The 26,585-nt window shown below is 33.8% G+C and overlaps 1 protein-coding gene across 11 annotated transcripts in view; it reads right to left on the bottom strand.

Moving 5' to 3' along the window:
- The window catches only part of Cno (adherens junction formation factor afadin), a 47,517-nt gene that overhangs the window by 14,742 nt on the left and 6,190 nt on the right, over positions 1–26,585 (bottom strand). For 5 of the 11 annotated variants that reach the window (XM_083038852.1, XM_083038851.1, XM_083038850.1 and 2 more), the window contains exons 2-19: positions 22,912–23,389; positions 22,272–22,433; positions 17,374–17,485; positions 17,069–17,261; positions 16,398–16,682; positions 15,745–16,028; positions 15,097–15,196; positions 4,762–4,858; positions 4,087–4,381; positions 3,767–3,885; positions 2,982–3,242; positions 2,297–2,576; positions 1,550–2,206; positions 1,178–1,426; positions 825–965; positions 679–744; positions 389–462; positions 190–308 (exon numbers count right to left, since the gene is read on the bottom strand). In XM_083038852.1, the coding sequence (XP_082894978.1) occupies positions 190–308; positions 389–462; positions 679–744; positions 825–965; positions 1,178–1,426; positions 1,550–2,206; positions 2,297–2,576; positions 2,982–3,242; positions 3,767–3,885; positions 4,087–4,381; positions 4,762–4,858; positions 15,097–15,196; positions 15,745–16,028; positions 16,398–16,682; positions 17,069–17,261; positions 17,374–17,485; positions 22,272–22,288 (3,349 nt within the window). In that variant the 5' untranslated portion in view covers positions 22,289–22,433; positions 22,912–23,389. Of the gene's footprint in view, positions 1–189; positions 309–388; positions 463–678; positions 745–824; positions 966–1,177; positions 1,427–1,549; positions 2,207–2,296; positions 2,577–2,981; positions 3,243–3,766; positions 3,886–4,086; positions 4,382–4,761; positions 4,859–6,297; positions 6,366–11,614; positions 14,453–15,096; positions 15,197–15,744; positions 16,029–16,397; positions 16,683–17,068; positions 17,262–17,373; positions 17,486–22,271; positions 22,434–22,911; positions 23,390–23,695; positions 23,994–26,585 lie in introns of those variants that run through there. The other 6 variants (XM_083038843.1, XM_083038844.1, XM_083038847.1 and 3 more) reach the window with 6 other exon arrangements.

Here is a 26,585-nt window from a genome sequence, read left to right on the forward strand (position 1 = left end):
AAAACTTTGAGTCAATAGATTTGTAATAAATTATACTATGTAAATATAATTCTTTTCTTCGTACTAATTGTATTGAAACATATCGATCAGATAGAACCAGATAATTCGGATTTCGATTATTTATCTCTTATTCCAAGGACTAAATTAGTATCGCGAATTATAGCGTTAATTATTAATTTGTTGACTTACCTCGTGTCATCACAGGAGAAGGTTGAGATAACAATGTCGCAAGTCCGTGATATATAGCGCCCTGTTTCGCGACTTCCAGAGTTACGATCGGACCGGTACGCACAAGATATTCAGCAGCCCTAAAATTAAAAATTTAATAATATAATTGAAAGATTTAAAAAACTTATTACAAGATTAAATCACACAGAGTCTGCCGTACTTTTCTTGCGTAATCCCGACCAGACTTTGTCCATCCACCTTGAGCAATTGATCGCCTGCCGTCAATCTACCGTCCTGAAAAAAATAGATACGCAAAAATAAATTAAAAGTCACGTGATGAAATATAGACATTTCTGGATTTTATAATTTTTAATTTATTAATCTCATTTATCCTTAAAATGTAATCATATATATAGATTTCTCATGTCATGAAAATATTATATGTAAAAATTGTTTCAATGCGTATTTAATATTATTGAGTAAAGTTTTTTTCGAATAACAATTACTTACAGCATCAGCAGCACCTCCAGCAACAACGCTTTTAATGTAGATACCCAATCGATCCTGTCCTGCGCCCTGTATAACAAAATTTAAAAAAATTATATATATAAATGTAATAAATAGATATGCAAACACAAATACACGAAGATACGTACTTTTGCCGCAACAATGCTCAAACCCATACCGTTAGTACTTTTGTGCAATTTAATGACATGTATTTCTGGTTGAGCTTGACTTTGATTGACGTGGCTAGTGTAGCCGCCGGATCTGTTGCTCATCGCGCTGGGGCTACGCAACTGCAAAATATAAAAAAAGACTGCGTGTTGGTATATCAAAATATTTTTTATACAATTCTTATTTAAATTAGGAAAATTAATTTGATATATAAAAGTGAGACATTTATTTTTCATTAGATTATAAAACTACAATGTGCTTGTTAATTAAGTTTTGTTCTTACAGATACTAACTTTGTTACAGATATTATTTAATTTGAAATTATAACACTTACATTATTATGATGATCAATCATGTAAATGGTCCAGTAGCCGCTGCTAGTGGGTTGGGCCGCCATGCGGCATAAACCATCTCGCTGCAGTGGTGCCAGAAACTCCGCTAGTCCTGGTGGAACGCCTCTAATTACCTCGCAACTATAACCATCCTCGGGAAGCAGCAATGCCAATGCTAGGACAGGTTCCTCCTCCAATCTTATCTCACGACCGTCTGCACGCGCCAGTGTATCTGCGACACTCTCCGCCACCTACGACAAAGATTAATGATTTATAGCACAATAATACATGTTATAATATAAAACAATGACAATTTTTAGAATTTTATAATCAATGATAAAGACTAGAATTATAATATCTTCAAATGTACTCACCCTCACAACGTTCTCGATCAATTCGGCAGGTAACCTCGGCTCGTCGGCGGCCGGTTGATACTTTTGCAATAACGCTCTGACTTGCAGAGAATTCAATTTAAAGCAAGTTGAGCTCAGCGTGGCCAGTTCCTCGGCATTGTATTTAGGAGCCTGTAGGAGATGAGTCGCCTGCATAATCGTCGCCAGGTGGCATTGACTGGCCAGTTCCAGCCCCTGCCTCTCGGCCCAAGTCTCCAGAGCGTTCAGCCTCGCTTTGAGCCTGCGTCCGAACCACCTGACGCACAGATTCCCGTTCGAGACAAGTGTGTTGAAGGCCGTGGCGTTGATCGCGTGAAACAGATGGCTGAACAGTTGTATCGTCAATGCGGCGTTCACCCGGCATCGTCGCAGCAGCGCCATCGTGTTCGAGAAGATCTGCAACACTCCGGCCTCCTTCGCCGGCTCGTCCGCGTCCGCCATGAATTGCGTCATCGCCGGCTTCAGTTCCTGGGCGACGCAACGGACCAGCGAGCCGAAAGCCGTATGCACCGCGTCCGCCAGGATGTCCTGAGCCCGCGTGGAGAAGGCACCCACGTGCCGATCGCTCTTCAGCATGTGCAGTAGCTCCGAGCCGTTCGCCAGCCAAAAGGCCAAGGACGATGCGTTCATGCAACGGTCCTGGAAAAGCGCAATCCTCTTTGAAGACTCTACCATTCACGTATACGTATGATCGAATAAGAAAAACAAGTTATATGTTGAAATGTATACCTGAATAACACGTTGAATCATGGTAGCGACGTTTGCCAGCATGACGGTGAGTCGGTGAGCTCTCTCCGTAGGTTGCAGTTCAGGTCTATAGTGCGTGCTGGCGCGATATCTCGCGCTCAGGTAGAGGGTATAAGTAGGCGCCAGCTTGAAATGAGGCGCCGAGGGCTCCACGTCGGTGATGACGGTGTAAAAGAAGGTGTCCTCTGTCTCTTCGAGGAACTCCAGAACAGCCGGCAGGATCGGATCCGTGCCTCGCGGCTGTCGATCGTACTGCGAAAGCCTGCCCATAATTGATACAGATTAATTCTCTTCCTTGGATTCGAATTTTCTACAGTATTTCTCTTCTTTTCAAAAATAAATAATACAAATTTCTTATGTAAATATTGTTAATTTTTTTATATGATAATTTTCCAAATATGAAGAAACATCAATAAAACATACACTTTATGATACATTACTACACTCTAACATTTAAAAACACTTATAATTATTGTGCGTTCAATAAATCTGAAGAACTTAGCTAGGCTTGACAAACTGTTTAATGTAATGTTGGCAAAGGAAAATTTTCCAGAAAAATTTTAGAAACTTATTCGATGAGGATCTTCAGACAACAATTTCCAAGTATTTTTCCTTAGCCAAAATCACAAGAAACGTGATAAACTACCATAGATTTGCATCTCGCTACCTATTGCCGTCTCTGCTGCTGCTGAGACTTGCGGTTTCCACGTTTCCATCTAGATCAAACGTGGTCTCGTAATTGTGCGTGGGTTCTGGCGGGTGCGTGGGACTACGCGGACTACGAGCTGCGACAGCGGACTTAGACGGGCTCGACGGGGCCGCCCGTTCTTGGATCTGAGTCTGACTACCACCTCCGTTCAGTGTCCCGGATCCCGGGTGAAACTTCTCCGAGCTGACGTCCTGACTACTGACTGCGTCCGGCGAGCGTCTGTTGTGTGCGCGAAGCAAAGATTGTGACGGGAGAAGCAAACGTAAAGCACGAATCGAGCAAAATAAATATCAGTAATAAACAAAGTAGCAAAGGAATATGTGATAAAAATCTGTTGGGAGTTTTGTAGTGTATATCTCTAATAAAATACAACTTCAGAGCCGAAAGTATGGAGAACCTTTAATAAGGTACAATAACTAGAATTTTTTTACATATTGAATATTCATATTTACAAGCAATGACACTAACGTGATTCATTAAAAGTGCTCCATACTGTTACAGCCCAGATGTTAAATAAAAATTTTAACATTAAATAAAAGAAATTAATAAAAATTATAATCTATAATTAAAATCCACCGACATAGCAATTATAATAATTGATGATTCTAATGAGCTAAACGTACGTACATCTAAATTGCATAATGGCACGACAAATGCAGCGACACATTCGTGCATCAACATCTATTTTTATTTCTAATTGCAGACAGAGTATAGAAATTTTTTACAAAATTTTAAAAACCTACCGATCATAAGCATAGTCAAGTTGCTTGTTGGAATCATGTCTTTGTCTAATGCGCTCTTCCGGCGCCGGGTCGATGAATCGAAAAGTATGCATTCTGCCAAATTTTATGATAGCTCCATTCTGTAAAAATATATAAAACAAAATTATAACTTATGATCAAATTATTTCTCGTCGAATAACATAAATTTGAACGTTAGTCTTTCTACATTTATTATTTACGCGTAATTAAAGAACATTTACATTTAATTAAATGACTAATGAACAATTATAAATGAATACATAAATACAAAAAAAAAAAAAAAGAAGAAATTGGTAACACACCTGCAGTATGGTGGTTTGATGTATCCTCTGATTATTAACATATGTGTGTGCATCTCTGGAGCATGGCGTGAGAGTGACGATGTTCTCAGTGAAGGCTATCACGCAATGCCTGGGCATCACCGTAGGTCCTGGCAGCGTCAACGTTTGCGCTTGCACCGCTTGGGGCCCAATCGGTCTCTCCGAGCCCACTTCTGTGACATTCGGCTGCAACCGATGACGCACTCCGACGCCATTCGGGATATCGCTGCCGTCAGGATTGAGCTCCAACAGGAACGGTAACCTTTCGTCCTCGTACCTGTAAAGATTAAGAGGCTCTAAGTTTTATAATTGTTCAGATATTCATAGTCGAAGATATTAAAGACTTGCTATGAATATACTGAAGCAATGGGATTAAACATCTTACAAGTAGGTGATTGGTTTCAAACTCTCTGATTACTTCGAAAATAAAAAACTACAGTACTTGTAAAATTGTAGGAAGAGAGACTTTCGATTATTAGATTTGACTCGGATTTTTAAGTACATATTGAACTTGATCCATTCTTATAATACAATGACTATCTCAATTTTAAGATAACTAATTAATACAATAGACGTTATTTAATATTTGTCAAATAATCTATTGCGTGGAAGAAAGTTTTGTGCCCTTTCATGTTTCCTTGCAGAAAAATTTCGTACCTGTGATCCAGCTCGTTCCATTTTCCGGAAGGTTTCTTTTTACGTTTCCGTGGCATATAATCCGCGGGCCTCCTCCTTACGTGAAACATAATGGAACCTGCAATAAAAATACACATACATTTTAATTAAGCAACGTTATTGCACGAGCAATTTACACGCTATATACATTTTATCTACATAAATAAATAAAGACACACAATCATGAGTTATAATTCAATATATAAAAAATAGATAAAAAATACGTAAACATAAAAGATTCATAAACACTATATAGAGATACGTTTACATTAATAGCTTGTTCATGGAAGTAATGATACTTCTTACAGGAACTATTTCACGCCCACAAAATTCACGCGAAAGGATCACTTTTTTTTAATCAAATAAATAAATAAATAAATACAGCGCTTTTGCGAAAAATAAATAAGAATGACAAGTAAAAAACGCGATAATGGGGGCATCGTGGATTTTATCAGGTGTGTTTCTGGAAAAACAATGGGAAGAAGAAAAAAGGGGAAAGCTTCATCAAAGTACCGTCATACAAATGCGCATCGTTAAATTCAGAAATGTGGCATGGCATACAATAAACGCGAGAAGCCCCCCCGGTAAATCATCGAATTAGTATGATGGACGAGAGATAGCGATCGTGCATTTTTTTCTCGCGTTCAAGTATTAACCGGGCACCACCGCGTTCCCCTTACGCACAACGCAGGTGTGCTCCCAAAGCGCGGTAACTTCTCACGGAAGAGGACGGAAGAAAGGGAGAACGACTCTCGGCTTCTCGGGTCAGCGAGCCGCACAGTCATTGCACCCAGTCGTCGTCCAGTCGGCGTTTTCATCAGCGTTTCCCTCTTGCTTTTGCAAACGACGTCGTTTCCTTACTTTCGAGTTAGGGTACATCAATATGGGTTACGATAATACATTCGCCATTCAGAAATACGATTTTTAATTCTCATGGGCTAGGAAGGAGCCAGATGCGGATGGTAGAGTGCGTCAGTTTCGAGGAAAATTAATTCTTCATTGAAACTGATTAATTGTGTACAGGGCACAAATTTGAATCCTAAAGTGGCTGGGGTCAGAAATAGTTCAGTTAATAAGAGCTGTCGCCCGGCGATCCCAATTCAGCGACTTCGCCCCGATACTTTTCACCTACATGGCTTCTTTATGTGTGAAGGTCAGAGGGGTTTATTAAAATAAAGATGTCGAATTGAGATTTAATTGAATTACTTGGTATCGCATCAAGAAAAATGAAAAATTAATTTTCTTTGAAATTGACGCACTATCCACGTTTGATTCTTTCTAGATCCTTGAAATTTAAATTTGTATTTCACTTTGTATTGAGAGCCTTACTAAAATCATTAAGAGCCTGCCAGACGAGATGATCCAAGAGTCTGTGGACTCTTGAATTGTAATTGCCTGAATTTGACAATAACTAATTAAACACTTATAATATAAACTCTGTGCAGGTAATTTTGGATTCGCCAGCAATCTAGATTAGAGGATTTGAAGGATTCACATTTTTTCTTCCCTAACACTCACCTAACATCACCTCCACTTTGCCGCTTCGGCGTGGTTTGAATGGCCAAAGTCCAATCATATCTTCATATCTATGAAATTCGATAACACTTCTAGATCTAACAATTCGCACGCGGATAATAACGCAAATATATTAAACAAAGGTCTCTCACAATAGGTATAATTTAAAATCCGTAACGTATCTTTTGCAACCAGCTGCATCTGTTTGTACATAGGAATATACTTTTGTAGATTTTCATATTTTTTTTTCGTTTTGTATACTTAATTGATTTAACTTAAGAAGCATTTATAATAATATACATGCTTTGTCTCGTATTCTTTATTATAATTGACTGTTGCTTTCGAGAATTAATATGTATAGCCAACGTCCAAGTATGAAATACTTATTAAATGATTATGAAATGTAATATCGGGCAAATATGTATAAATAAAATATTGATAAAAACATTACACATGTGAAAGGCAGTTTGTTATGAGCGTAATTAAAGTCGCATTAGAGAAAGATAAGCGAAAATAATCCATTTAACAGGCCAACTGTACATTGTCTCGAGGACATGGAGAATAAGTATACATTTCATGCTGATTTTTCCCTAGTATGTACAGTCAGATACAAATCGACCAGCGTATTATTCTTATCGATGCTATAAAACGTCCCTCTAAAGTTCCAAGAACAACGTTTTGTCATTAAATTACACCTGTTGCAATTTCTACATAGCTTTAACCTTTTCGGTTCATTCGATAGCAAATGCCAACGTGATAGTGCAATGCGAAAGATTTGTAGATATCGTGCACGCGGTCAAAAACTTGATACACACGCCATGAGCGTAAAATAAACAAACGAAGATCATTGATATATTTCAAATCACTCGCGACAATCTTGATAAATTAAAATTAAAAAGTAAAATAAATAAAGATTGGCGCTTGTTTTTTTTTTTTAATTCCAAATGAGAACATTTTTAATCACTGTGTATGATAATATAAAGTTTTGATGTCTCTTCAAGTTCCCCAAAGATTAAATGAAGTAATTCTAATCAATGACTTTTGGAGAACTTTAAGTAATTATATTGCATAAACATCAGTATTTCTGTTCATATATTGAATCTTGACACATTTGGATTTATGTATCTAAAAATAACTGCAGCAGAATCTTTAAAAACAACAACATTTTAGATTCACATCCCTGACTCTCATTGTTATTAAATCAATTAATAATTAAACAAAAAGATGATCTGATATTTAAATACAAAAATTCAAGTAGAAAATGAATATGTCAATATTTATATATATAATGTTAATTAATTTGCTGAAGATGATCTAAAGAGGAAAGATCGAAAAGTTAAAGAAGATATCAAGATAAGTTTGTTGACTCTTATCAGCCCATTTCCTACCTAAACTTTTGTATTTATAAATCAATTAATTAAGGTCTTAATAGATCCTTTCAGAGAATAATCATTAAGTCGATTAGAATAAGGCGACTTCTGAAAAAAATAATTTGAATATTTCATTTTTAAGTATAAAATGCATACTTGAAAAAAATCGCGCTTTAAAAATGAAGACAAAGGAAAATAAAAACTACAAATGTAAATTCTAATCAAATAAAAAGCATTACGCGTGGGAAAGAAGAGAAAAAACTTCAACAAATTAATTAAGTGGTAAGTTTCATATATATCCTACTGAGAATTAATTAATTGTAATTAATAGATGTAGATAAATTTTCTTTATCCATATAGCTTAAATATGGATTATGGAGAATATTTATGAAGTATATTTCTAAATAAACTATTACACCGAACCAGAAAATCGCGCACTAGAAAGAGAAAGAGCGGCACTTTCGATTTTAACGCAAACACAGATCAATGCAGATTAATGCAAGAAACTCAATTGCTATTATAATTCGCGTGTAACAAAAAAAAAAAAAAAAAAAAAGAATGTAGTGAAACTTTAATACTCGTGACGCGCGAAGCGATACTCTTCATGACTCGCCCGTTAAAACAACACTGGGGCGTGTGTTGTTCCTCTTGTTACTTTTGTTCCACAGAACGTACACAGGATGTATATAGAAACTAGAATACGATATAGCGCACGTGAGATCGGCGCAAGCGTGTTGACGGGTGTCCCTTACATTACATACGGAACTATAGTAGCTCTTTTCCCTGCGTTTATATTCGCCGATTGAAATTATTTATTAACTTTTCGCGTCAGATCGAGATGGATTCGATGGTGTGCGATAGTTAATTTTTAATCGAAAATAGGGACGGAAAAAGGTGCATGCACATACCCACACAGAGAGTAAGATATTGGCTTTTTTAAATGGATTATTATGTTGGATTTCGTGGAAATATTCGTGCAAGAGTTATAATTTTTTATCGACAAAAGGATATTAGAGGAATAATAGAAATAACTTCTAAAATTAGCAAACAATAACTTTGTCTCTCCCTCCAGGAGGTAAAAACTAGAGGAAGCATATGTGAGCGCCATAGATGAAGACTGTGATTCCAAAAATGCAAGGACAATCATTTGTCACCATCTTAGGGACGCTCATTGATTGATTATTACTGGAAAAGTAGAGTTATTACTGATTAAGGCTCCTGGGTGCTCACCGCGGCCATATTGGATTGTGACGTCAGAGGCGAGAAAGCACACGCTGAAAATTCTTAGATGCCATTTTTTAATGAAAAGATATTTCGATTAAACAGCACTTAAGATGGGTTTAGCACACTCTTAAAAACCCTCGAAAACTATCCTTTTCCCTTTATAATCAATCAACATCTGTAAAATGATCGAGATATCAGACTTTGACATGCGGAATGACTACGCATATGCAAAGACCAGACGGACTGGGCTTCATAATATTACATTTTACAGCTGTTGATTGATTATAAAGGGGAAAGGATAGTTTTCGGGTTTTTTTAAGAGTGTGCTAAAGCCATCTGAAGTGCTGTTTCATCGAAATATTTTTTTATTTCGAAATGGCATCTAAGAAATTTTAGCGTGTGTTTTCTCGCCTCTGACGTCACGATTTCGACATGGTCAGAAAGGAGCCAGGAGCCTTAATATTGGCTATTACTGGAAAATGCTAATATATTCAAATATAAAACAAGAATTGATATTGGTTCCCAGACAGCATCATGTCCAAAAAAAACTGGGACATAAAGACATCTTTAAGAAGTCTTTAAAAGACATCTCTAAAACATCTTATATGATATGATATCTAAAAGACATTTTAAAGACGTCTTATGTCCTGATTTTGGACATATTTCGACTTTAGTGCTGTCTGGCTTATGTGTTCCTAAGCAAAATAATCGTGATTGAATTAAATAATAAATCTTAGGAAGCAGAATTTATAACTATGTTCCTTCTACATTTTTTTTATCTTCATGTCTCTTTTTTGCTAGACTATATTCATGTCAATCTACATTTATTTCTTGCCATCACTTTGCCATTTCTTCGATATCTATGATACTAGAAATGTTCATCTTGAACGATAAAACATCCTACGATTCTGATATGACCTTTTCATAAACCTACAAAATTTGCAATACTATGTTATCATTATAAATGAGATAAATGGAAGCTTCTTCAGATCAATTTCATCAATAAATATGTGTCCTCTAAAATTAATCATCCTACAGATGTCAAAAGGAATCATCATGATCTCTTAATTATCGCAAAGAAGGCCATAAGAACTTTAGAAAAGTTCCTGTATAGAAGTATAATTATATAGTTGACATTACTGGAAAATCTGACAATAAGATTCTTAAAAAAATTTTTTTAAAATCATATACAGAAAGAATTTCTCTTAGAATTTACCCTGAAAATCATGATAATCGGGACAATATGGTATGGGAAGAATTTTATGAGAATTTCTCTGATTAATATCTATCACAATAAAATATAAAATGTTTGCTTAATTTTACTATACATACAGTTTAGTAAAATTAATCAAACATAATTTTATATTATTGAGAGATATTTTTTATTATGATAAATATTAATCAAAGAAATTCTCATAAAATTCTTTCCATACCATATTGTCCCACAATTTTCAGGGTAAATTCTAAGAGAAAATTCTCTCCGTGTATTAATCCAAATGCGATGTATCTAATTTTTGTTTAATACAATTATTTAATAATTAATTTTTGTATATGTATATACCTATATATGTTAATATAAGATGCTCTCTCAGAAGTAAAAGTAATTTTGTGAATCAACTAAAATTCCTTATATTTCAGTTGTAATTTTAGTCTTTGACAGTTCTACTGTATACTTATCATCATCATCATCGCAATCTCGTGATTGGAGAAGCTATAAAATTTCGCTTCATCACTTCAGATGGGGAGGAAGAGAGAGGAATAACACAAAACGCGATCGGGATCGGTGCACGCGATTATTGCCGGAAAGCGGAAAGGAGAAACTCTACCGAAGATATCCTTACAAAGGCAGCACGCTAGCTAGGTGTGCTCGAATGTAGGTCGGTGTATAACGCCAGGTCGTTCCGGTGTTTTATTGATTTTCCGGGCATCCAGCCGAGTGTACGTATGCACATATACACGTATGTAGGTATGTATACATACACATACATTGCCGTCTCGCGATGCGTACGCGATGATGCACGCGAAAGGTCGCGAGAGATTATTGCTTTCATCCTTTGACCCTTCCACCCTTATCGATCTTTCGAATACGATACTTGATCTGGAGAGGGGGGAAGCTAAACGAAGCAGAGATATTCTATTTTTGATTACTTTATATCTCTTCTAATTTTCTTTTTTTTCTTCTTCTATTCGATATTCTTCTCAAATTAATTTCCATATGATTTAATGCAATTATATATCTTCAGTTATTATATAAACATTTCTTTTATATAAAATATTTAATATTGTTCTTAAAAACCTGATTTTTCTTTTTAATACAATGTAAGAGATGCATGCAAACAAGACAAGAGGCAAGCCTTGACAATGATCGAAACATTCTATAATGCGTAAAAGTTTGCATACACGATGGAACATAAGATTTTCTTTTGCTTCTAGAAGTTTCATTCTTTTCTCAATATAAGAAGCAATTTAAATAAAAACAAGTATTATGAAAAAGAAGATATCTTACAGAAGTCAAATAAAGAGTAAATAGAAAAATATATACATTGCTAAATAATTTTTCAAAAAGGTCTTGGATATTTGCAAAACACAAATGTTGTTTAAAATAATACGCCTCGATAAATTTTTATACATTGGGTTGATAACATATAGAATCACACTTGCGATTAAAAAGAAAGTTCAGCTTATATGCGTCATGCATGATTCGGTCAGCTTTAATAAGAGCTTACGTCGTATTCCCCAATCCATCATGTTGATCGCTTTATTTATTAAACTTCGTGGTCCCTTTGTCGATTATTGCTGCTGCTGAAATATTGGTCCCCTTCGTTGTTCCTTTCCTTCGTTGTTCCTTGTGAAACTTGGAAACTTCGCTGGTCCCTCTCGCAAACTGGTTAAGCGAATCTTATCAACTAGTTGCGAAGTCGATGTTGAGGTGTTGAGGTATATAATCAAATCTCTTCAGCATCAATTGCCACTAACAGCTGCTGACGAGCTTGAAATTGCAATTAGACCCTCAAGTTTAGACCTCTCGTTCTATCTTCATCGAGAAGTTCGATGACATTTGATTTATATCTCCCAGTTATCCAGACACTTGAATATAAAAATAAGAATACTTATTCTCTCTCTTTCTTTCTCGCGCTCTCTTCATTTATTTTTTATCTATTTTTAATAACGCAAGATATGAACTTAATGAACTTATTTAGCTAATCGTTGTCAACAAGTATCGATGTCTTTTTTTAGACGTAATATCGATGACGACACCCTTCAGTCTTCAGGAAGATACGTCGACAGTCACATAAACACATCGCAGCAATATACAAGGCCGATCCGTGCTGGTGGTCGCATCAAGATTTTGCACTTCAGAGATATAACGACACAGTGCAATTCTATAATATAATTCCTACTGTTTCTTGCAAATATTGCAATATATTTACGGGACATGCGATTTATCAAAGAAAGTCATATTGACGATCTGAATGGAAGAAATTGTCAGTAGTCTGTAACGATAAATCAATAGTACGCCATCGATCACAGTCAACGATGTCCTTGAGAATCACCCTCTTCGTTATTTTTTTAGATATAAATACATGACATTTAAAGATATACTTGGAATAAAGATCGCACGAATGGTCCACATAATAAATCACATGGATAATCAGCAACGTTCATCAGTGGTGATTAATGATCACCGTGAAATTGTTGCTTCAAAATTTCTTCGAGAGATAAAATAATCATCAATAATGCTGGATCGATCGTTTCTGATTAAGATCGACTTTGTCGCTCGCAATCGAGTTTGATTGAGGTAAAAAAAAAAAAAATTGAAAAAAAAGAAGCTATACACTTATCTCTCACAGTTTCACATATTATTTTCTATTTTTATATTTCAATAATAGTAGGTCATCACGTAGCAATCTTTTATACTGTGTGTCTGTTATATTGTAACTTATGCATGTAATCGATAAAGTCGTTTTGCCCTTTACGAGAGAATTACGAAAGGCAACATCATACTTCTGCTGTTATACGATTCTTCTTCCTCTTCTCTTCTTTTCTTCTTAGATCGATTAAATTTGATTATGTTAAATTATGAGTCAATGGTGCACTTAGATAGGATTAACAGATCGTATTTGTGTCATTTGGTTCTTCGCAGAGAAATCACGAAATCACCATAGGTAGATGAATCCTCTTCATCCATCAATTCCTCTTGATATGTCGATGTAACAAATGGATCAGTTTTGATAATGTACGACACTTCAGATCGTATTTGCGGCTCCAATTGTAACAATTATTTATACCTTCCTTACGAATTAACGCCGAGTATTACGACAATCGCACAAATCGCGTGGGTGGTGGATTCGCTTTCACTGTTGCATATAGTATCTTTGATTCGTCGACTAATTCTAATCGAATTCAATGAATGACGCCACGCCTCGGACGTCACGCATTATAATGCGTGTAATTGTGTGATGACTGTTTACTTCTTCTTCTTCTTATTACAGGCAATTACAGCCCGCGCGAGTGGGTGGATCCAGTTTTATCAGCACTGTAAATTTTCTGTCGCGCTTCGACGAGTTCGTTCGTTGGCTATTAATACTCTGCGCCGTATTTATGCAAGTTGTTGCAAAGGATAGCACGTACATATATATAAACTTGTCGAGACCACAATGGATCATCACATGCGTGGGTGAATACACTTTCGTCGCGTCTTCTCGAACGGACGCGAGATACACCCGACGATTAAACGACCTCGAGTTCGTCGTACAAACATTTTTTTAAATAAAAAAAAAATGTCACGCAAAAAATTTACATATACAATATAAATTAATATATCCAGAAGGTAATAGACGGTGGACCGAACTGTCACATATTTTATACATAAGACGTGTGCTGGAACAATTATAACTTTTTCGTGAATGAGATCGTTCGAGCAATTTTTTTTTGACTCGGAATCACTACTGATAATTATCGAGATCGCGGGCAATTATTTCGTCACGAACGATGACGTTGAAATGAGGGCAAAGAGGACGACGAGGCGGCGACGACGGCGCCCGCGCACTGGCACCAGTGCCGACGACAATAAGCTAACTGAGGCGATGTGCGATGTTGGCATCGACTGTTCTCTTTGCATCTCTCTCTTCGATCCCCTCCTTTCCCTCTCTCTTTCTATCTTTTCCTTTCGTCGAATTTCCCAGCTGATATCAATCCTTCTGTGCTATGCAATCTATAATCGTATAAATTTAATTCTTTCTTTGACGTAATTTCTTCTATTTTTCCAGCCTTATCTCTCTCTCTCGTCAAATTTTTATTCCTTTCTTGCAAATTCTGACGTCAATCTTTTTCGTCGAATTTTTCCTCCTATTTTATTCATACTATCCTTTTTTTATAGATTTTCTCTTCTATTATTTTTCTTCTCGCATTCTTCTATTGTAGATAGATATCCTCTCCCGCGTTGAATTTTTTAAAAATTATGTATAATTATTTTTATGGTTTATATTTAATTTATATTTAATTTTTATTATGCATATATCATATAATTTTGAGTTTTTCCTAGAGAGAGAGTTATATCTTCTAATTTATCCTCACATAATAGGTATGTTTCAAAATTTATATTCAACATTTTATGTACAAAATTTCTTATTTAGTTTGCGTGTTTAAATAGACTACTTAAAATTACTTAATATTATAATTGACAAATAAGTTAATGATTTGTCATGTAATACTAAAACTAAAATTTATATCTTTCTTCTTTGTCACTTTATATAATATGTTATATCGTGAATGTTTTATATAATGTGTTATTCGTATATGCTGAGGAATGAAAATTGATTCCTCCAAAAATATCTCATAATATAAAAAAAAAAAGATAAGCAGAGATTTACAGATTATTATTCTTGGCATGCTTTATATAGAATTATCGCACACACAATTGCTAATTCTGATTCAATTCTCGATAGACAAAAAAACTCAAATATTTTTCCTAAATATATAAAGATAAATTTCAATATATAGCCTCGAGAGAGGAGTTAAATGTAAAGAACGCAAATTTCGATTAAATACTTTAAAGACATTTAAGCCCGGTTGTATTTGCTTTTCTTCTATTATATATTGTATATTACATATTGATAATATACAAACAAAATAAGAATGATTATGCAATTATAAGTTTAAAGCATTGAACATAAAAATTGTAAATATAAAAATTGTAAACTCTTACCTCGCGAAGAAGGATGATTCATTAATATCGCCAGAGGACATTCGTCGTCGTCCAATATGTACTCCTGATGCGCATTGCCACCCACATTTTCACTGTTAACCTACATCATAAATAAAATCATAATTTTTACAATATAATTGTACTTTTAACAAGAAACATCTGTTTATACTTGATATTATATAAAATAAGTTAATATTACATATATATCTGATATAATTTCCAAAAACTAGCAAATTAATCATGTTTTAATACAAAAATATATATTCAAATAAAATATTCAATCTTAATACCAATAACAATATTTATTCATACTTATTAAAAAAAATTTCTAATCTTTTTCAATTTCCTTATCATATTACAAGAAGTTTTACTATTATCCATTATTGTTTTATTTAATCCTAATTAAATAATATACATGAATATTATTTAACACATTTCTACTTTCAACTTTATATTCCTCTGTTACAAATTATTAATACGTTTATCATTTTATTATCACAATCTCTCTATTCTTGTTTTTGTTTTTATCAGAGTTACTTTTATCTTCTTTTATATTTTACGATGTAGTTATTAAATTAGTCACTACACATATATATTTTAAATATAATAATTCGCGAATGAATGACAATTTCATGTATAAATGCTAACCTGCACAAGGCAATACAACTGCGGATCCACTTTTTCTAGGCCGTATTTAGCCAACATTTCCCGCACGACTTGAGCGGCGGAGTCTCGCACGCTCAACAGCAATGTTTTGTATGGCACGTCCTTGCACAACGCCTCGCCATAAATTTTCAATGTACCACCAGTGTCGGGTCCGCCGTCTTTGCTGCGAAATTGCTGAAGTTTCCTCTCCAGCTTCTGTTGGCGACGACGTCTCATCACCGCTTCCGGATTCGAAATGCTCCTCGTGAAACTGGTTTCGGGTAGTTCTGTAAGCAATAACATTATCGTTAGCATCAAGAGAGGAAAAAAAAACCGTATCCATATTAGTTGCAATAAGAAAATATAATTTATCGCGCTCATTACTAAACAATCATCGAAATAATTAAACTAAAATAATTGCGTGTGTCTGACGTGTTAAACTATTATTAGATTTTGCATTTATCTTAAAAGAGACGAAATGAGACGATAAAAAAATATTACAATATATAAGGCATGATCAAAAAATATTACAATTAAATACAGAGAGATTTCAGAGAGTAAATCTCTTTCAAATCTCGTTCATTCTCCGAAGAATTTCCATTTGTTTCTTCAATACTTGATTGTATACAAACGGTCTAAAAATAATGTTTGCTAACCCGTATAGAGCTTTTCGGCGACGCCGTTCGGATCACCAGGCACGGCGTTCTCGTCTTGCTCCAAGCTCTTTAGTCGACTGAGCTTCTCCTGCTTCTTGATCTGCTTTTTCTCCCGCTTGCTCAGCTTCCTTCGAAAGCTGGAACCCTCGGCTGAAGTAAAACCGACGCCCTGCGCATTGGTCTTGTCGTCAATTCTTTTCAGCAAGAAGCGTCCCTCGCGATCATCTATGTGCCAATTTAGTTGAACCAACAATGGCTTTTCTTCCAACCCAAGCTTACGTTCTTCTATAAATAAAGGAAGTGTCATTAAAATAAGCGCGTTTATAACATGTTAATACTACATAAAATTAAAAATTTAAATAATAAAAAATTAAAATTAAAACATAATTCTCGTTAACTTATAAAAAAATAAATTGATTCATATAAATAATTAAAATTAAATATAAATTTATACATTTAAACAAAAATTCAAAACTTAAACATTAATAAAAATTTTTTTTAAATTAATTAGATTTAAATACACAGATACACTTAATAATTTATTTCTTGATTTAATATAATTATATATTATTAAAGCTTCTTGTTACACATATATATAGTTTTAATCATATAGAAATTAAATTTTGTCCTTTTGCTATGCAATATGTAGATGGCAATTTGATTTCACTCACCTCCATTCTCGTGAATCTCGTAAAGAGCATATTCTGGGACGGATAACATTCTCATATCGGGACGAAACTTTTCTATGAGCGTTTCTATTACTGCTTGGCTGGTCGCATCCGAGGCAACCCTGATACACTTGGTAGCGACCTTCTGACCGCTATCTTGGAAGTAGAATCTCATTACACCATGAAACTCCAAATCCTAAAATCCGAAAAAAAAGAATAGATTGTAGATAAAATAAGCCTCGCGAACTATATTGTTGAATTAAAAATTTAAATATTCGCAGAGAGAGCTGCTGTTGCGAGATACTCACCTCATTAGGTTCCGAAAGTTCGAACAGGTCCAAACGATTGGCATTCCACTGTTGTATGACCCCCCTGAGAGCCTCTCGCTCTGCCTTCTTGTTCGCCAGTTCCGTTGCCATCCTGAAAAACACAAGACACAAGATATATATAATTGCAAGTAACCGATATAGTTGTAGAAGCTATAGTGTACGATCGGTGTGCGATTTTTTTGAGATATAAACCGTATAAATTTCGCTTTCTCTAAAAACCAAATAAAGGATAAACAAACATATCTTCAATCAAAGGTCCAATCGTATAAAATTAATAGAATAAACAGTTTTGCCTAAAAAATAAATCTTTGAAAAACGCACGAGCTACTCGCTACTGATTTTGTTTTTCGCCTCTTTTGGAATTTTCTAAAGCCGTCCCTAATGCTTGGCCAGCCATCGTCTGTGTTGTGATACCTCATCGAGATAAATTATCACAGCAGAAATAAAGTACGAGGCGTCTGTTCGGTGCGCCTGGCTATCCCAAGTATTACGTTGTCTGTTATGATTCTCGCTATGCAGCACGAGTGTCCAGTACATGTGCTGCATCTAGAAACGACTCCTCCATTGAATACCACGAACTATACAAAGTGTTCGAAAAAAAAGATGCACAGCATTAAGACTTTCAGTTTCACGTAATTTCTCAGAATTTCACTAATGTTTGTCAACCAGTCAACTAGTCGAGATTAAAGTTAGTTAATCAAATTTAATTGTCCAAATTGATTCATATTTATCTCAGTTAAATTGTATTTAAAAAAATTTCATTTAATTTTAATTAATTAACAATTTTTAATTAGTTATAAGAGATCGAATATAGATTTTATTTAATATATTAATCGGCCGAAATTAAGGCGCTTGTCAAGTAAATTTAACCGACAATGTTAATAACTAACAACAAACGAAATCTGTCTCAATCGAGTCTCCGGAGTTTCCAGACGATCCTCCAGAGAAGGTAGTTACATGCCTAGCATTCCTGTCGTATCTTTCCCATCCCTTCACTCTTCTCTCAACACGTCTTGTGTCCTCGGTCTTAAAACCTTAAAAGCGCGTCAATGAATCTCTTTTTTAAGGGTTCGCTGCATTTTAACCCTCTAACAAGTTAATTTTTATCTTTCATATCAATTTTAAAAATATTTAAATATTAAAATATTTTAATATATATTAATATATATTAAAATTATATATATTTTAATATATAAAAATATATATATAATATATATTAATATATAAAAATAAAATCGAAAACAAAAAATCTTAGTATATTAACAATTCTCATCACATATTCAACTCGGTATCTTTCTGTGATTGAATTTTGCTTATCCAAGATTACATGCAAAGGAGGGCCAAGATAAATATAAAAAATGCGACCATATGAATAGTCACATTAGGAATAAAATTACAAGCTGAGAGCTTTGTATTACTATTCTGAAAGTTGTATGCGTGATAAGAGAATAAGCTACACGAGAAGCTATAAAAGATATACAGAAAATATACAGAAGCTATAAAAGATGTGCAGAAGCTATAAGAGAAGCTATGAGAAGCTTACGAGATTATTCTAAATTGTAAGATACATCCGAGAGAGATCAGATTAATGCGCTCCTTGGACGAGAAAATTATGGAATCGCGATTCTAGGCCACCTCTGTGTTAAGGTCTAATTGCACGATCGCACTGCGATAACGCCGCGTAATCATTGCATAGGTAACCTCGCGCAGATAAGTAAAACCGCGATGACTCATACGCTAAAATATGAAGCGCGCGTCACTCGTTTGCCTTGCAAACTTGCGAGCATCGCGAGTGCGACGATGGTGAAAGAGATCGAGAGATCTTCGCGACAAAATTTACAACAATACATATTACAACAAACGCAACCGCGATTTTAAATCGCAGAGTTCGCACATTGCGCGAGCCTCGTCGCATCCTCAATGGAATCATGATATCAACTTTCTCGAGTGCCAACTCCTCGGGAGAGGAGTGTCAACCTCATGATGCATTCAAAGCATGTAAACGCCTCTCTCGTTCCTTGACTAACGTACAATCAAGGACATTAATAATTCCTGCATTCACGTGATGAAGGATAGATTCGCTTCGTGTTTTTTCTTTAATTTAAATATAGAGTGCTTTCCAGAAACAAATGTTATATAGGTGATACTGGGTAACACAGTGTACGATCTAGTATTTTCCAACTACGACACAATCGTACACAGTTAACAATAAGATGCTGTGTTTGACTGTGTCGTCGTTTTGTGTCACCATGGATATCAACATTATATGTATTTGGTACCATTTTTTTACAGTAAAAACATCCTCTGCGTGATTTTAAATTATTACAAATCTGTGGAATCTCTGTGAAATTAAATTATTACATTGACCTAACATCACAATTGACCTAATATTATATTCACCGTGCATATGCACCGAAAAATTTAAAGTGAAAGAGCTATGTAAATGACTGCCCTGTACTTTAACGGTGAAAAAAAAAAAAATAGTAAGTAAAAGAGCAACGTTCCAATTGTAAGTCGACACTGTGTCACACAGTGTATGACTGTGCTGTGTTTCGTTGCTGGAAAATACCCATAGAATATTCGAATTGCAAATAAGTAAAAAAATAAACATAGTTCAAAAAAAAGAAAAGATGAAAAGAAATAAAATTACTCTGTAACTTTTTGATGCTGAATACGATTCCCATTTCCAAATTGCTTTACAAAATTTTAAAAAATTTGCAATTAAAGTTGCAAGAGATTGTTAATGTTTAAGAATGCTATTTTAATGTATTTTATCATATTATAATTATATGTGATGTATTGGAGAAATTTATTACAGTCAGAGAATTAAGTACGTTTAGAACTGTCAGCCTTCAAAAAATGTATTATATGATAGTTAATTATAAATAAATGTGTGGAAACGTTGCGAATAAGACCATTGAAGATCTAATAAACAGTATTCAATTGTATTTATTCAAAGAATCTTTTAGATCGCAGAATATGGATTTGATAATAAAATTGATAAATTTAAAATGACAATTAGTATAGAGCTTATCTTTCTTATATCTATCTTTATACGGTGATTCTAAATAAGTGCGAGAAATTTTAGGAAATGATTCTTTGTCAAAAATTAAGGGGGGCTTTCATATAAACATATACTCCTATGTCTCTCCCTAAAGAGTTATACTTATCTAAAGGAGGAAGTGAAAATTAGGTATTTTTCTTAAATTTTAGACAAGTTAAAAAAATTGAAACTTGGGCATTTTCTAAAAAGGATATTTATTAATATTTTCGTATTGTTATAACGAGATAAAACTAGCAACTTCTATTCAATTTTTTATTAAAATTTTTTAACGCGTCGAAATATGATCATCTAAAATATGAAGTTAGAAAGCTGATTCCTTTAAAAACTTTATTTCTTTTTTTTTGTAAAATCAATAGTTTACAAGAAAAAAATTAAAATATATTATCATGCACAGCACGGTGCTAAATGACAGGTTCGAGTTATAAGAAGTTACATTTTATTGTTAAAATAAAAAAGCAAGCAAAACAAAATTATAATAAATGTTGAAAAAAATGGAACAAATACAAAAGTTAAGAAAAAAATAAAAACCTAATTTTCAATTCCTTCTTTGGAAGAATGTAATTCCACAGGGAATATATGTTTAAAAGACCTTCCTTAATTTTTGATAAAGAATCATCTCCTAAAATTTTTCGCACTTATTTAAAATCACTTATTTAGAACCTGTATATAAATATAAATTAAATAGATATACATTAAAATTAAAATTACTACAAATGTCAAAATTAAAAAAAGTAAAAATGTATATGTTTTTGCACATATTTTAAATCTATCAATTTTAACATTAGATTCGTATTAAACGATCTAGAAACTCTTTTTTGCAAAAACTTTAACTGCAAATTTCTCAAAAATTGTAATGTGTAGAAATTGATTCCGGAAACTGTTAAATTGCATTCAACATAAAAAACCTACGAAAAGTAACTATTTTTGTTTTTAAAAAAAATTATTTTTTTGTTGGATTATGTTATTCGAACGAAAAGTGTAACGTTTCTAAGTATACGAAGAAATTTTGTCGCAAACTCTAAACACGAGAGCACGAGAACATAATTTTTACACCTGTCTATACAACACGGCTTACTACAGCGTAACTTCCTCTCTTCTTTTAACCCATCCCATCCTTGTTGTGTCGTATATATATATATACGTTATTCTCTGTCTTTTTTTCTCTCACTCTCTGTTCTTTATTATTATACATCGCAAGACGAGAGAAGAAGCGACAAGCATTCATCAGGTCTCCCGCGTCTCGGTAAACACTGGACAGTGAAACGAAGGCAAATGCCTGTACCTGAAGGCCTATTTAGACGGAACACTCTTCTTTTTTTTTTTAATCTTTGAGAATGTACGTGCTGGCGCCTCTGTCCAGGGTGTAAAACCGTTTTGTATCTCGAGAACGCGTCCTTTTTTCAAAGGGACGTGACCTCGCTTAATTTAAAGTTTCACGCAGAATTTCTTTGTCCCAATAAATTTTAGTCCTACTTACAATGTAAATTGAAAAGTTAGAAATGAAAAGTTATCTTTTCTTGTTGAAAACTTTGAAAAACTAATATGTTAATATTCAATATTCTATGTTGGTTTATTTCTTAGAAATAAAATTCGCTTTAATATAGAATTAGAATTCAATATTAATATAAAAAATGTGTAAAATATGTAAATATATATCTAAAATTCCTCTTTAAAAAACTTGCAAATTTTCCAATGTTTTTTTCGTCGATCAAATCGAACATACGTAAGAAAAAAAAAACACGTTCTACAAATGTATCGCATGTTCGTGTTGCTTTGAATTTACGCTCCATTTTTGATATTTTATTGTACTCACTCTTCGGATACCGTCATTCTTTCAGCCACGAAGAGATATTCTTCACACTTTTCACGTCACATCAAAGAACACGTCGACCGCAAAGTCAATTTGCCACTGTGTTTTCTGGGAACGAACGATTCACAAGATCGAATTCTCTTCGAATTACAAAACTTGTAACACCTATTAAATTACAAAAAAAATCAATATTTTTCTCGCTAAATTCTAATGTAAAATGTATATAATTAAGTAGATTAAATAAAGAATAAATATTGTGTTTAAAAATGACTGCATTTTTCCAGGGAAGAAGAAAATTATGAATTTATTTTTAGATTTGTTATACGAAATTTTTATCATCATCAGAAGTGTTTAATAATAAAGTTCTTCGAATCTGTATCTTTACACAAAGTAAGAAAATTCTAATCGAGAATAATAGAGACTTGATTTGTATTTTTATGTGAAACTGCATATTTGTTATAATCTTTTCCATCTATAAGAAAAATCTCGACAAATGAAACTTTTTCAATAAATCCAGAAAACGAACAAAGCAAATCTCTTTCATAAAACCCTGGAAAATTTTATTCAAGCCCAAAATTCCTCAAACAATGGCTCTCCGGCGCGAATCCCGGCTCCGGAAGATAAAAAGAGACTCGAGACTCACTTTGCGAGATCCACAACCGAGAAGAAGGTCAGGTCCCTCTTCACATTCAAATACTTCCTCTCTCCCTTGCTTGTTCACTATTGTGGAAAATGTTGGGCGCGTCGCGGAATGCGAGCGAAATTTATCTCGCGCGCCCGGAAACTTCGGCGACACCTTCACCTCCGCCGGCTTCTCTTTCATCCGAGCCGAAAGGGGGAAAAAAAATGCTCCTGCGCACTTTTCTCGGCACCGTCAACGCGACAACAATCCAGCACGCTCGCTCTGCCACACCCAACAACGCTCTGCTCGTTGAATTCCACGCGTGACGAGCACCACGAGTTGGTGCGTACGGGAAAGCGACTGACAAACCGACGAGGTAACTCCATCGGGCCCCGGGAAGAGAGGAAGGGGGCAGGGAGGACTTCCCTTGCTACGATATCCCCTCCTCGCACGGAGTCCCACTGGCCGTTAGGGCCGTTTTCATGAATCACGTATCCTTCTACAATGTTAAAAATTTAAATTCAGAGGAGAGGGCGAGAGATATCTGATGGGAAATTTCATGATTTTCCATTGCATTTTACGTATCCGCCAGATGTAATTAAGATTGTTAAGACGACACAAATTACCATTTTCTGTTGAGGTTAGGATGTAATAAGTCGTTTTACTGCAGACCCGAAGAAAGAGAAAACATTGGAAATAATATTGGTGAAGAATTGAAAAACAAGTTTGCTGCAGCGAACATTTGGCTCTTGTTAGACCTAACCTCGTTCATACTCGAGCTTGATGTTATCTTTCATTCGCTTACCGTATTTGAAATTCTCTCGCCGATCATCGCGGACCATCCGATCTTGCCGATTGCTTTGCGATCCCGTTTCATTTCATTCCGCTCTTATGCCGCAGAATTCAACTAAATTATGACGAATTTCTTTGAATACGTACACGATGGGCTTCTACCTGCTCTCGCTTCCCTCTCCCTTCTTTCTATCTCGATCTCTCTCTTTCTCACTCTTACCCTCTTCACTCCTCACTTCATACTATACGATACGCTCGCACGTGAGATACAAACCATTACAGTGGTTCCCAAATCTTTCTGTATGATGCACTGGGAAAGAAAATAATCTTAATCTTAAAGTTAATTTAGGACGTACTAATTGTCCTAAATGACCTCAACTTCTATTTCTCTTAAGATCCTGGTTATCGAAATATAGATATATTCACAGAATAAGTTCAGAAAAAATAATTGCTCTTAAAAATTCTATTAAAAATTTAAATAATTTTTTTCTTAAAACAAGATTACAGAGTAAAAGAGAGATGAATATACTTTCTGAGATGTATATATATAATCAATTAAAAAAGAAAAAAAATTATTAGAAATTACTGTACTCATTTATACACATATACATTTATGTACACATTTGTATATACATATATACATTTAATACATATATACATTTATGTACTCATTTGTATATATATACATTTATGTACTCATTTGTATATATATACATTTATGTATACATTTATATATATATATATATATATATATATATATATATATATTTATATATGTATATATATGAATATGTATATATATGAATATGTATATATATGAATATGTATATATATGAATATATTACCACACAAAAATTATTTATTTAAATTGCACGTCACTTTCTCACGTCAAATTTTAATTATAAATTATTCTGTAAAATAGTATGATATACGAGTCTCAGAGAGAAAAAGAGCCAAACTGATTTACTTCACTTTTTGTAAATTTCTTAATTGTAATATTATAGCATAATATTACAGCACATAATTGTGCTCTACTATTAATATTAATTAACATTAATTATATATACGTACTCTGATATCAAAATTACATGATGGAGTTGATTAATTTGGCTTAGGAAAAGTTCATATAGATATTAAACTGTGTCATGTATATAAAAAATTTTCCAAACTTTTTGCAATTAAAGAATATCAACAAACCTCAAGCCTTCGATCAGTTTTTCAGGCTTTGTAATATTATTTAAGAAAGATTTGAGGACCACTTATAAATATCAAATGCTCTATACCGGCACCATCGAATTCGGTGGTGCGTGTAATTGTTGTGTGTATCGTGCTCATTAGTTTGCTCATTGTCCTTAGCCAGTTCCGGTGCATTCACGACGTAACATCGACAAAATATTCGTATAAAAGATTTAGATTTCGATCTAAAAAAAATCAAAGAGATCGTCGATTCTGCTATCCTACATTATATCCTACTTATGTAGTACTCAAGAATTTAAAAGTAATATTATACAATAGTATTATAATATATAATATGTAGTACTATATAATAATATATACACAGGGAGAATTTTCTCTTAGAATTTATTCTGAAAATCATGGTAAAAAATAATAATATTTATCGCAATAAAAAATCATAATATCTATCACAATAAAAATAAAAATGTTTGATTAATCTTACTAAACTATATAGCAAAATTAATCAAACATGTTTTATATTTTATTGTGATGGATATTATTATTTTTTATTGTGATAAATATTAATCAGAGAAATTCTCATAAAATTCTTTCCATATACCATATTGTCCCATGATTTTCAGGATAAATTCTAAGAGAAAATTCTCTCTGTGTAGTATCATATATATTACTATTAAATCAAAAGTAATATTAAAATATAGAATTTTTAACAAATGTCATATATTTATTTATTGTTAGTACGAATCGTCGTCAAATATAATGATAATAATAAATGATAAGTTCCTGGGGAGGAAATATTGTAGAAAGTATGTAGTGAAAAACATTTAAAAACAAGATAAATGTAAGAAAAATGTCTTCCTCTCCATTATAAAATTATTTTGCATCAAAGTCGTTCTTTTGTATAAAGTTCACAAGTTATACTCGGCAATGTGCATTTATTCGATCGATGAACGGTCCCCGTCTCGGACGAGTAATACCTGATTTTATCCTTCGAAAACCGGTAGGAGACGCGAGGAACAGTCAATGGGAATATAATACCTGCCTTACAGGAGTATTCGAAAGGGTGAGCACATGCTCGTTCGTATAATGATATAATAACGCGAATCGCCGCGAATGTCATCGCGCTCGTCTCGATTTACAATCGGAAAGTTTAATAACGGCAAGCGAATTGGATGACGATGCAGGATGTGTGAATCACCGAATTAACCATTTCCTTGATTATTTCAATCAAAGAATCAAGTATATTAGTATATATATTCGAGTGTCGTATTTTTTAGCTGATTAAAATTGCCCGAGTGTTAACTTTGTTCGAATCTCCTGATAGTCGAAAATATTATGTTTCTATAACAGTGCAGTCTTTTAATTATATTATACGGAGAGATAGAAAATAATTATAATATTATAAATAAAGTAAAAAAATGAATAGCGAAATTAATAGTAAAAAGTAAATAGTAAAATAAATAAAAAAGGAGTAAAAATCTGATATTTTACAATCAATTTTCTAGAAAAATATACGGAGCCAAAATATTTGCAAATTTTTGAATGTAATATTCGTTCTTTTTTACAATCTTCGTAGTCTGACAAAGAATTAACAAATATTGATTGACTGAGAATAGTCCAGAAGAGACCGATACATTTCGAGATGATTAAAGATTTTTAAATAATTTTTCTTGCGCCTATTTTTTGCGTGTGATCCACTTTCTACCTGA

The sequence above is a fragment of the Prenolepis imparis genome, unplaced genomic scaffold, assembly GCF_030444845.1.
Source record: "Prenolepis imparis isolate NDT839.2.m4 unplaced genomic scaffold, iyPreImpa1.0 SCAF_5, whole genome shotgun sequence".
In the NCBI taxonomy this organism is placed as follows: domain Eukaryota; kingdom Metazoa; phylum Arthropoda; class Insecta; order Hymenoptera; family Formicidae; genus Prenolepis; species Prenolepis imparis.